Consider the following 13,202-nt stretch of genomic DNA (forward strand, 5'->3'; position numbering starts at 1 on the left):
ACCTTAGATATTCATTATTTGAAGATTTTGAGTTATATTTAATTAAACCTCGTCTCGCGAACTTTTTGTTAAGCACTATAGGTAATGCCTCAAATTAGCGTTTAATATAATCACCTCAATTAATTATAATCACCCCGATTTGAACAACTTTATTAACATGTCGTAAATTACGGTAATTAACACATCGTTCATTTGGCACCATGCATGTAATACCCCGAGCGAATCAGAATCCCCCCTTGAAAATACCTCCCCCTGAAAATACCCCCCTTTCTATTGATATATTTTATATCATATATAAGTGATTATAATCATACTACCCCCCCACCCCCGCCTGCTGCAGCATGAGTTATAGGATGCAAAACTTGTTTCATGGCGTTAGCATTATTTTTTCATAATTTTTAATTATCCGTGAACGCTCGCAAAAAACGGATATTTTCTACATTTCTACATTTCAATCCCTTATTCTTCAGAAGGGTTTCTCGAAATTAAATTTATGCGTCAGTTCCAAAAACTGCGTTTTCGAACGATTTCTAAGAAATATCCTTATGTAATTATCTAATATTTCTTAGAAAATCAAAAATAAGTGATTAAGAAAGTGAAATAAGTGATTTAGACACTTTCAGCTGAATAAGTAAAATAAGTGAAAATAAGTAATTACTTATTAATCCGGTCCCTGCTGAACATTATTAAGCTGCGCGGTAATGTCTGTGTTTTGCGGGGTAATGTCTTGCGCGGTAATGTCTGTGTGTTTTGCGCTGTAATGTCTTGCGCGGTAATGTCTTGCGCGCAAATGTCGGTGCACCGATTGATACAATTAATTGCAATCAATTTCAGTGATTTTTGAAAAACAGTATCAAAGACATTTATACGAGTCTCCTAAAAAATGATTCCTTCATTTAAAAGATTTTAAAAATTCTGCAATTTTAAGGATTATAGCCTTGATACCCATACTTTCAGTTTGAAAATTAGAAAAAAGGTAGAAAACGCGTCTCTCAATTTAATGCCACTTGAAACGAAAAAGTAGTCATTTGCGGTCATTTGATCTCATAAGACCAATTGGTTTGTTTAAAATTTTATTCCACTTCTTATCCGTCAAATAATGATCAAAATCTTGACTAGTCTCTTTTTTTTTCAAATAGGCCTGTAAAATTTGATTTTTCTCTCAGGTACATGTTCAAAACTCTTTATAAAAATCACAAAAAATTTCAGAGATTTTTTCGGTTAGTTTGGGAAACATATTTTAACGAGAATTTTGCCTCGGTCAGTACGTGCTTGTTAGCTACGAAGTAATAGACTCTACAAAATTAACGAAACAAAAACAACAAAGTAGAGCTCACGTAAATAACTATCATAGTTTGTTCACAAAATGGCGTAAGTTGTTTAAATATGCACAGAAAAAAGAAAAGTTTTCTACATGTTAATCTGTTAAAAGTATGAGAAAAGGTGAAATTAAGGTTTTATTAAAGTGAAGTGAATTTATCATAATTTTGTGTGAAAATATAGGCTATGTTTTGTTCACACATATGGGATCAATTGAGCAATCTCCCCCCCGTAATGACCAATTGAGCTATCTCCCCCCCAGCAAAAACGAAAAAAACTCTACAAAAAGAGGTCAGCAAACGCAAGTAGATAGATGATGTGTTTAAAGCACGCAATCAATTAACCGATTGAAGTTTATTTTTTATGAGTACCGAAAAAAAAATTGAAAAAAAAAAATCAAAATTTATGAAAAAAAAATTTTTTTTTGCAAATTTTTGTTTTAGGGACCATAGCCTCATTTAGGAAAGCAATTTACCAGGGTTGGTGATCTAGTCTTGTATCTGAATAGCAAAAAACGGTTCGCCGCAGCACCTTAATATTGCACGCTAAAGCTTTTTGTCATTTTAAGAAAGAAAAAAAGTCGCTTTTTATGCGGATCAGAAGCGCTGAGGAAACTGAAAGAAAGGAACCAACTTCTTGCAGCAAATCTCGGAAGCAATTTCAGCCAAGGGACACTAAGATCCAGAGTGGAGAAGGAGACGCCTATCCAGGGCCCAACAAACAAGTAACCTTGAATTCATTTTACTGTTTTATCTGGAGAAAGTGGTTGTATGTCGGAAGATTTTGGACAGAAAATCGGGTCGGCTTTTATTCAAAATATTTGATGGGAAAATTGTTAAAGTTACTAACAACACCTATATCGTAGAAAAAGGGAAAGTAATTAGAAAGAACCATATATCACTTAAACCGAAACTCAAGACAGTACAATGTTCGAATGTCGATTCCAAGACACCAGCTGCAAGCACGCCGAGGAAGCCGTTACATCAGTGTAGCTCGAGTAAACCAAACAGACCACCAGTACACATTCTGCCGAGGCCAGATGTATCACCGGTATCTTCACCGACAGAAAACTCAGATACAGAAGATAAGCAGGAGCCATTTGCGAGACTAGATAGACTGCAAGCAAAGACGATGAAGTTGTATACATCATTGACGAAACTATCTAAAAAGAATCCACCCATTTTAGCGGCCAGATAAACAACCTTGCCAACTGTACTCTGAGACATTCCAAGCGGCAAAATTGTGACCATGTCTTCGAGCAGCTCCCCGGAACATAAAGTACAGGCAGTACCAGCAGTGAATAAGCCAGAAGTCCAAACGACAAACGAATGCCCGATATCATCAGTCCCGATTATAGCAACGGAGGTGCAGGGAGCGAGTCAGATGATAACGGAAAACTGCCCGATATTTTCGGTACCGATAAGACAGAAAGATCAAAATACGAACGAAAGCAATGCGGAAGCATTGCTTTTGTTCGTCTCTTGATCTTTCACTCTTCTATCGTCGATCCTAATAGTGGAGAAGTCGAAAACTTCACTAAACAAGGAATGGGAGGCAGAAACAACCAAGCAACCAGCTTGGGAACTACTTCAGTAGGGGTGGAACAGAAGTCAGAAGTAATCAAAACTTCAGATCATTCCAGACAAGCGAAGAAGAGAGACAAAAGGAGTGGACACGTAGATAAAGACTAGCAACTATCATGCAGTTCGAACAGGTCATCAGGCAGAAGCAAGCGACAAACTCAGTTTTTTGGAAGCCCGCTGAAACATTCAGTTGAGAATGTAAAAAAGAAATCAGGCGAGGAGAAACTTAAGACAATCCCGATATCACGGGAGATATTCCGTCGTCGTCACGAAACACGCCGTCACCGTTGCCGGAAGACGACTGAGAAGACCAATATTGGCGGTCCTTAAGCCAGTACAAATTCAGGGAAAGAAAACGAAATTTTCCTAGAATGGGAAATGTGGTGGTAGAGTGTTGACCAACAATAGTTTGAGGCATAAGGTTGATTTGAAGTATGAAGTAACCTATGTTATCGACCATTTGATCACTATGAAATAGAGACCTGCCAATCATGTCTGCTAGGTTTAACAGCTTTGTGGTGCTAAAGCTAAATTCGCTCTTCTTTGACTATTGAAAGATTATAGTTGCTTACCATTCCAATATTCCATATATATTTTTTAACTTTACTATTATTTCAACCGTTTTATTAGTTCAGTTTTCAGATAAGATTTAGGGAATATCACACACGAACGTTATCCATTGGTTCTATTGCTCACGTTCTCACAAAAACTGCCTTTCAATTGAAACACTTAAACTATATCAACGAGCTCCTCACGTGTCGAGGTGATCTTTTTATGTTTCGACTTTAAAAGTCGAGAACAATGCCAGTGATTGATCAAACAAGAAAAGTCGCGGCAGTGTTCTGAGTCAAGCACGGTCGAAACATACCAAAAAAAGGATCGAGTGGAGCTTAGACATCAAAATTCGGTCGAGACGTTCGAAATATATCTGCCTTGGGTCATATCTGCCTTGAGTCGAGTACATATTTTTTTCGGCCGAGAAAATCGAAACAGATTCGAATTCGGTTGAGACGATCGAGAAACAAAGTGATCACTTTGATCCGGGTCAGGGGCGGATTTGGGGAGGGGGATGGCGGACGCTCCCTCCCTCTCAGGGATTCGACCCCTGCCGACCCAAAGGGTTCCCCCTTTGTAGTATTTTGAGCTACCATTTTTGGCTGACGGACCCTATATTTTTTCTAAAGCGCCTTTGGCGCCAATATATACTAATTGTAAGGGGGAGCGCGCGCCGAAAAAAAAACGATTTTTTGGTAAACATTTTACAAAAGTACCTAAAAGTGTTGGCCTGTTTTTTCAGAAGTTTCTTGCAGCGCAGAAAATTAGGCCAAATATGTATTTTTTACTGCTTTGGGAGGGCTCGGAAAATTAATTTGGTCGACCAAAAAAAAGGTCGACAAAGATTCGACAATTTTTTGAAAATCCGCCCCTGCCTCAGAGAAATTCCTAGATCCACCCCTGATCCGGGTGTTTTGTTTTTGCTACATTATGAGTTGTGACTATTTTAAGTGCAGCTTTTTGTTCAGAAAAAAAAGACAATTTTTTTAGAAACTTTGATAATTTTTTTATAAATATATCTCATGCGAGCAATTTAAAATTATTGAACGGAGATATCAAAATAAACTACAGAATTATATAAAAATTATCACACAAAAATTAACACCTCCTTAAAATATTGTCATTTCACTAAAATATCAAATTATATACCAGCAGGAGCAGGAGTTGATGACAGATATTCTACAAAGGAAAAGAGTAAACACTAAATACAAATCTCCGAACTCTGATATGATAATGTAATCCGCATGTTTTACCATCAAGTTTTACAAAGTTATTTTTGGTGCTGAAATATATTTGGATCAGTTTTTTATAAACCAAAACTTTTCGAAAACCAGTTCAAAAATGAAAACCATTCCAGGCAAAACTCTAAAACGTCAATTTTGGATTATAAAAGTCTAAATAGCGTTGTGGGGAAACTTGAACTGAACTGTTCCTTATTCAGCCGAATGAAATTTTAGGCTGCCGTGATCACAAAATAGTTTTTTGTTGTGGCAGGGATGGTAAAAAGCCAGCTTAATTTAAAAAGTTTATGTAATGGTGCAGTCGATTTTGTTGGTTAACTCGCAAGTCGTCGAAGGAACATAAGGGGCTTTGCTTTCCTGGTTTGCGTTGCCGCCGTACGCCGGAGCAGGCGGGTTGTTTCCTATTGTCATGTCAGCCAAGTCCCGAATGAGCATGAACTTCTTGGTGCAGCCGCCGTAGAGAATAGGGTTGAGACAGCTGTTGACGTATGTGAGGATCTGGAACACGACAGTCATGTAGATGACGGGGACTTGGTGATCCTTGAGGAAGTGGAACTCGTTGATCATCTGGATTGAGTAGAAGGGCGCGTAGGAGACAATGAAGCTCATCACTATCAGACCCAGCACGAAACTCAGTCGGTGTTGGTTGATGTGACACAGGGCACTCCTCGGGTTTCTATAATGAGTATAAAAACTTAAAAGAAAGACTTTTATAAAAAAAAATTAATGAAGTTTATGAAGATATTTTCACTGTACAGTTTGAATTTACCCACATCATTTTGGTCAAAAATATGTGTGGCTGATTCGGAACGCGCGGAAAATTTTTCGCGCTTTCTGACTGTTTTGCAGAAAAATTCGGCAAGCTCAATCCATTGTTTTTCTCAAAGTCGACTAATTAATAAACGGAATAAAACCCTTATTCTACTTTGACCGCACACTTCCCGGATAAATTCATGCCAGTCAAAAATTCAGTCAAGAATGTCCGAACTATAGTGAATTTTTTCACTTTGCACATTTCAACTATTCGCATAACAAAGTCCCGTAATAAATTTGAGAAATTGAGAAATTCACAAAAAAAATTCGTTGATTATAAAAATGAACAGATTCCGCAAAGTTGTAAATTATGATGTAATGAATAAAACTTACATCTGGATTCCACAAATTGTACAAGATTCCACAAGTTTTGCGGAAGCTATTTTGAAGATACAGTAACCTAACTATTTGTTTGTGGAACTGAAAACAAAAAAAGTCGAAGAAAACTAGCAATGCTGCGAACCCCTAATTGTTAAGCCTAACGCGGATTCCATTTGTAATAAAAAATTTACACAAATTTACTTCACTTTTTTACTAATGTTTTTCTACTTTTTCCATGGCTAAGTTAGAGCTTTCCACCATTTTTCTAAAGGAAATTATAGGTAATGGTTCACTTATTAGTGATTTACTCGAAAATGATTCGATATCATTAACAACTATAAGAACAACATACTGCTCAAAAATATATCAACCGCATTTGTAAGAAAACATTGTTAGTTAACAGTGCAAGCAGTTACTCTTTTTCTGGAATTTTTTGCAATGAGTCTCAACTGAAAAGCCAAATTACGCAAAGCAAATTATTTTTTCGAGTTATACCTAGCTAAAACCTTCAAATAATATTGATATAGCACGTTTTAAAATTCAGCCATGTCTCTGAACAAATTTCTCAAATAATGGAAGAATATTGGGAAAAAACTCAATTTGGCAACAAAAAAAGTAGTTATTCATGTTTCCGTGACGCTTATTAAATCATGTTGGAGGTGATTCCAATCAGTTATCAAAAAAAACTGATTAGCTGTAACTTGATTACCTGACTTGTCGAACAAAGTTTTTGAAGACTCCGACGTAGAAGAAAACCATCAAGCCCACAGGGATGAAACACTCCATCACAGCGAGTAAAGAGAAGTAGAGGGACTTCCAAGTTGGGTCCCATGTGCTGCCACAGTGCAAAACTGTGATGTTTTTCAGGATGATACCATGCTCGCTAAGGTCTGGATAGGAATCTTCAGTGGCCGAAGTAAATATGGCCATGGGAGCTAAAAACGTGTTTCGATCAAATTACCAAATTTTATTTTTTTTGTAGAAACATTTTGGAGATTTTTCAATCAGCTTTCAATATAAGAAAAACACAAAAAGCAATACAAGAACAGACGAAAACAGACTTCATTGAAAACAAAATATGTGAAATATTGTAAAATTTTTCTAGAACTGTAATTAAATTTTTGGTATCAAAAATTCAAAAACTTGAGATGAGTCACGCGCGTTCTGATCAAGCTTCACAAAAGAAGTTAATGTGCAAAACAGCCAACCAAAAAATTGTGTTTTGTTTATAAAAAGCTAAACAAAACAAAACCAATTGTGATGACTCTGAGGTTGATCTTGCTACACTGCTTTGATTTGTATTAAAAAATGTATTAAGAACAAAAGAAATTTTGTTGGATTAGGTAACATGCTCATTTGTCATTGACACAAAAGTCGCCCATTACGTTTGGACAAATTTTGATCAAACTAATCGATGTTTTCCGATTTTTTTTGTAAATGCCTGATTAATAGATAATAAAAGTTAACAAACAGATTTGACAAAAAGTTAATTTCAGATTCTGCTACTAATTAGGACGAAAAAGTACTAATAAATTTTTATACTCACCAGAAATTATAAAACCACTTAGCCAAACAATAAGCAGAGCGATCGTGTTGTTCGAGTGGTATGTTGAGCTGTAGGTGTATGGCTGGTTCATGGCTTGGTATCGCTCATAGCTCATCATCACAATGAGCCAAGCACTCACGTGTTGAGAGAGAACATCGAGGAAAAATTTCGGTCTAAAGCACAGTGGAGAAAAAATCATCAAACATGTTCAAAAATTAAATACCCTAGAATAAGGCAAGAAAAAACTGTAAATTTTTTGATTATATTAACCGTCAAAATTGGTCAAATTACTAGAATGCTTACAAAATTATATCATGTAAGCGAAAACAAAAACTCATGTTCAGCCTTGTATCAAAACGTTTTTCTTTTCTCAGGAATTAGGTAGTTGATAATTGTTGAAAGATAGTCGAGACTCACTTGCAGAGATATGGCGAGATGACATGCTGCAGCAATTGTTCCAAACTCATCACTCCCAATACAAGCAGGTATATAATGTCGGAAATAGCCAAATGAACAAGAGCGTGGCTCACAATGTGTTTCTTGATCTTTTTCCATTGGCGTCGCATTATTACCAGAGCAGATATGTTGGCAACTTGGCCAAACGCAAACAGCATTGGCATCAAAAATCGTGTCATCAGCATTTTGTTATCGTGGAGATTTTCAAGCTTTTATCAATATAAAACAATCAACAAGCTCTGATTCACCAAATCTGAAAGAAAATTTGAACAAATAGGCAATTAGATTTGAGCTAGTTTTGAATTGCGAAGCAAATTATTTATAAATTGCTAGGATTGATTCAATTTTTTCACGTATTTCTGAAAAAAAAATGAAAAAACAAGTTCAGATTTAAAAAACAAGAAATATAGTAAAGAAAAAATGAACCTTCAGGTAAATTGATTTGCCAATTGAAAGCAAAAGATTGTGAAACTTCTAGAATGATCTTTTTTGCTCTGTGGTTTTTTTGAGCTATTTAAAAGGTAGTAATTTGCCTCAGAACACCATTGATACAAAATGAAAGCTTAGAAAACAAACACTGAACAGGAAAATATTATAAAATTAGGATAAAAGTGGAACCTGATCTAAACTATATTTTATGATTGGATAAATTAAATGTTTTACCAATGTAAAGTATTTAATATTAACCAATCATGATCCATCTAACTAACAACCCACTTATTTGTAAGTGCTGAAGTTACTTGTAATTTCAGCACCAGAGAGATTTGAATTTAACTTAGAAATTAGTTGGACTCTCCCGAGCACTTCAGCAGCCGCAATAAACCAGTATACCCTAGATCTATTGAGCCTAGCAGAGACTAGTTAAACAACCTGAGACTAGATAGTATAAGAGTAAGATTAGGATCGGTATTAGACTAAGAAGTTGCACGAATCTATCCGGCCGAAAATAAGATAGCGTGACGAGCAGACGGTGTACCCTATCCGAAATTACTCTATGAGTTACGCCCCAGTCATAACTCATCTGGTGCGACCATAAGTCTCGAACAAGACCTTATTAGATTAGAATTAACCAAGAATAGATTAGAAATTAGACAAAAACATTTACAAAATGTTATACGACAATAATTTAATTGAAATGTCTCTCCGACTCAATAGATCAGAGCCAATATTCCGAACCATAATAGAACTACCCGGAATTGGAAGAAGACATCGAACCAAAGACGACATACGACAAAGTAGAAACTTGCCGTATAGTTATATGATAGTTCGGCAAAAGCCAGAACAAACTTTTATATTTCGAATACTACTTGCAATGAATTTAGATTTCCATTTGCAAACATAAAACCTTGAAGCTAATCTTCAAAATCATTTCAGGCGCTAAACAAAATTAATATTATACAATAACGATTGATAAAAAGATCTAAGATCGTTTTCTTAAAATTCTGCAGTATTATACAAAACATGTTTGAAAAATATTTATTGGAAAATAAAAATAAAAATTAGTAGCATGACAATAAATGGTTAGTAATCATAAATCATCCTGTTGTTCCAGCTTCATCACCTAAAACATAACAGCAATCATCAAACCCACTAATATCATAAAAACACTAAATCTTTACTTTACACAAATTAAAACATTATTAAAACTTAAAGTCACTTAATTTTAAAACCAGATCATCAAGGCTTATCCTTGGATCTTAAATCATTTTCTACTTAATTAAATTTTAAATTTGATCATCAAGGCTTATCCTTGGATCAAACAGAACAACTTTGTTCTCCCCCACCCACTTAATTAGTGTCTAACGACCTCAAACGTCGATTCACTATCCAACCCTTTCTAAAAACCCAAGACTAATAGAAATTTTTAAACAAAACTAATCATTCAAATTAGGATAAGCAGTGAAGAACTTCGGTTATTCATCCTTCACTTGACCCCCCCTCTTACCAGACCCAGGATAAATCTTAGACTTAGTAAGTTTAAAATAGTACCTAACGAACTACTCGCGTTCTAATTATACCTGAACCTTGTGGATCGATTTACTATTCTCCAACCCTTGAACACAATCACTCCCTTAAGTAAGATTAAGTAAGTTAACACCTTAGCTTATACTAGTCACGAGAAAGTAAAATCATTCTCCGGAATCGATATACTTTTCTCTCCAACCCTGAACAAAAAGACCCAGGTTAAGCTAACCAAAAAATCGTAAGAACTAACAGTTTAAGAAAATAGAAATCATTTAACAACCTTTTGCATCCGTCATCCTAAACCTTATGTCATTTAAAAACCTAGGAAATAAACAAACAATCATTTTACACAATTGTGAAATAGATAACAAAAAATACGACCTTGTAATCACACCTCATACACAAACAGTTGGATACATTCGCACAAAACGACAAACACTAAAGAGAAAAATAATAACTAAACAAAGACAAATAACACGAAAAAGATTTTCAAAGAATCGAAACGCATTTTCAGAATCAGAAACCAACAGTTTAGACGAACTTTACAAACTAAAAGAATCAGTAGATAAAAATTACCCACTTCACGATCAATTATATTTTTCTGACTCAGAAACAACTTCAAATTCATCACAAAGAGGAAAAAGAAGAATAAAAAAGCAGTACAAACACAAACCAGTACATCTATACAATTGGAATCAACCAATTCGACACATTAATAATTACATATTAACAGTCATCGAACGAAAAAATGAGCTCAACACACACTCCAGGTGAAGAAACTCCAGATGATGATGAAATCTTTCCCTTTATAGTAGACGCAGATACTGATAGAGGACAACACTTATTTTGTCAAAATTTACTCATAAATTTATTTGAACCCGGAATTAGTCCATGTAAAACAGAGTTCCCCGATGTAAAAATCAAAAGACAAATCATAGATCACTATCTAAAAGATATATGCAACATAACACAACAGTATGGAATCTACTCTATAGAATTCACTTCCCCAAACCATAATAATAGAACATATACTATTCAAACAGACGATCTCGATTTAGAATTTTCAAAAGTCTTTTCAGAATATATAAAAAGCATCCAATACCATAACTCACAAAGAGCAAACTCCATTTTCACCAATGAAGTTTTCGCAATAATATATAGTTATATTTCAATATTAGAAAATGAACTACCATTAACAAATGTCTCACCGACAGACACATCTAAACATTTAAGAGTACGACATGAAATCACACTACTCTCTAGTTATTTGAACGTCATTAAAGAAAATTTCACGAAAGACGACGTTTCACAACATACCAGACACGATTTACAAAAAATTTTAGCATGGTTCATAATAGATTATTTCACACACAATATTGATTTAATTGCACAAGCAAGAAAAAATTTTAGACCCCAAAATTCGAACGATGAAACCGCTATCACAGAACAATCAGATTATGTTTGGGACCCCGAATGGTCTCATCCCGCATTTATAAGCTTCCCACAATCAATCTCAAGTCAAGCAATAGGTACAATATCTTACATAAGAGACTATGTAAGAGTAATACCATTAACAATTGATGCAACACCATTAAACTATAATACATTTTTACCCGATACACAAAATAATAGTTTAAACTCTACAGTCATACACAATGAAAACCTCAATGGAACTAGGAATCTTACCCAACAAGATATCCAGACACCATCACACTTCATAAATGAAGAAATTGTACACACAACAACTACACAACAAAGTATTTCACCAATACGCCCAAATTTAACAACACCAAGAAATACAAATCCTTCACAAACACAGGTAACCTTACAATCAACCGTAAAACCTTCGGTTGCCCCTAAATATTCACATATGGATTATCAAACATACAAACCCGTGACAATACCATCAAAAACACGCAAAACATTCACTAGAAACAACTTTGCAGACCATAATTATAATTATACACATCCGTCAAAAACAAATTATCAACCACAAAGGAATTTTAATCAATATACAAAACCTCGAAACTGGGATAACCCAACAGCCCAATATAATTCAAATAATTTTCAACCAAATCCTCCACAGGATCGCAGTGAAAATTACCCATTTTTTCAACAAAATAAAAATAAAAAACAAACATCTTATCAAATGGATTATTTATCCTCAGATGAAGATTTCCTACAACCAGATATATTTGCACAAAATACTCAAGAATATCGTAGACAAGGAATACAGAAAACACGTATAAATCATAGGAATTTTTCTCCACAACCAATAGATGCACAACATCAACAAGCAATTCAACAACAAAATCCAATTAATACACAATCCTTTCAACCAATTCAACAACAAAATCCAATGATTGCACACTCGTATCAACCATCACAAATGCAAAATGAAATACCACTACCATATTATCTTCAACAACATGAAATAACAAGAAACCAACTTTCAAATTTTTCTCAAATGCCAAATGCAGCAGAATCATTACAAATGACAATGAATCCATACCTTATGGGTGGATCATCAATAACATCAAACAAACCTTTAATGGTTTTCACAGGAACAGACCCTGAATACTCTGTAGAAGACTATTTAAATGCAGTAACAGCAAACCTGATTTTAAATATCGGACCTGAACCAATAAATACGCCACTACATCAAAATTGGATACATCGACGCACAGCGTTAATACAAACAACCTTAGATGGCGCAGCCCAAAAATGGTTTTCAGTACTACCTCAAGAAATAAAATCAAACTGGAAAAGATTTACACAAGAATTTTCAAAAATGTTTGACTCCGAAAGAAACAAACAACAACAAAGAGTTTTATGTAATGAAATTCGCAGATTACCAAACGAAACCATCAAGCAAATAGCAGTAAGAATCGAAACACTAGTTCGAAAAGCATATTCACTAAATACACACGACTATAAAAACACTAAGATGACAGAAATCTTAATGATGACCTTAACACCACAATTAAGGAAAATAGCAATAAAAAAGAGAGCATCCCATCCTTCTTCAATTCGAGAACCCGATTTAGATTTTCGAAAACTAGTAGACAAACTAGAACAAGCAGAAATTACGATGAAACTAGAAGAAACGGAAAATCTGAAATTACAATACGTTAACAAAATTGAAACGACTCCCACTAATATTAATAATATACAAGAATCAGAAACAGATCTCGTTGAAAAAATCACTGAAATACTCAATATTTACGAAAAGAACCCGAACTTTAAAGGCAAACCATCTTTCAAAAAATGGTGTAATTATTGCCGACGATACGGACATAGTATTTCCGAATGTAGACAAAAACAGCAAGATAGTCAAAATAAACCTCAAAAATACAAAGAACCAAATAAATCATTCTATCAATACATGAAAAAAGATCAAAA

At 34.7% G+C, this 13,202-nt stretch overlaps 1 protein-coding gene across 1 annotated transcript; it reads right to left on the minus strand.

Moving 5' to 3' along the window:
• Positions 1-4,792: 4,792 nt before the first annotated feature.
• On the minus strand, positions 4,793-8,084 carry LOC134848499 (somatostatin receptor type 4-like). The gene is made up of 4 exons (XM_063865972.1): positions 7,797-8,084; positions 7,380-7,552; positions 6,543-6,768; positions 4,793-5,375 (listed from the first exon to the last, which is right to left on the minus strand). Exons 1-4 carry the CDS (start codon positions 8,018-8,020, stop codon positions 4,985-4,987), a joined length of 1,014 nt encoding a protein of 337 aa, XP_063722042.1. The 5' UTR covers positions 8,021-8,084; the 3' UTR covers positions 4,793-4,984.
• Between the last annotated feature and the right edge of the window lie 5,118 nt (positions 8,085-13,202).

This window comes from Symsagittifera roscoffensis, chromosome 6, assembly GCF_963678635.1.
Source record: "Symsagittifera roscoffensis chromosome 6, txSymRosc1.1, whole genome shotgun sequence".
In the NCBI taxonomy this organism is placed as follows: domain Eukaryota; kingdom Metazoa; phylum Xenacoelomorpha; order Acoela; family Convolutidae; genus Symsagittifera; species Symsagittifera roscoffensis.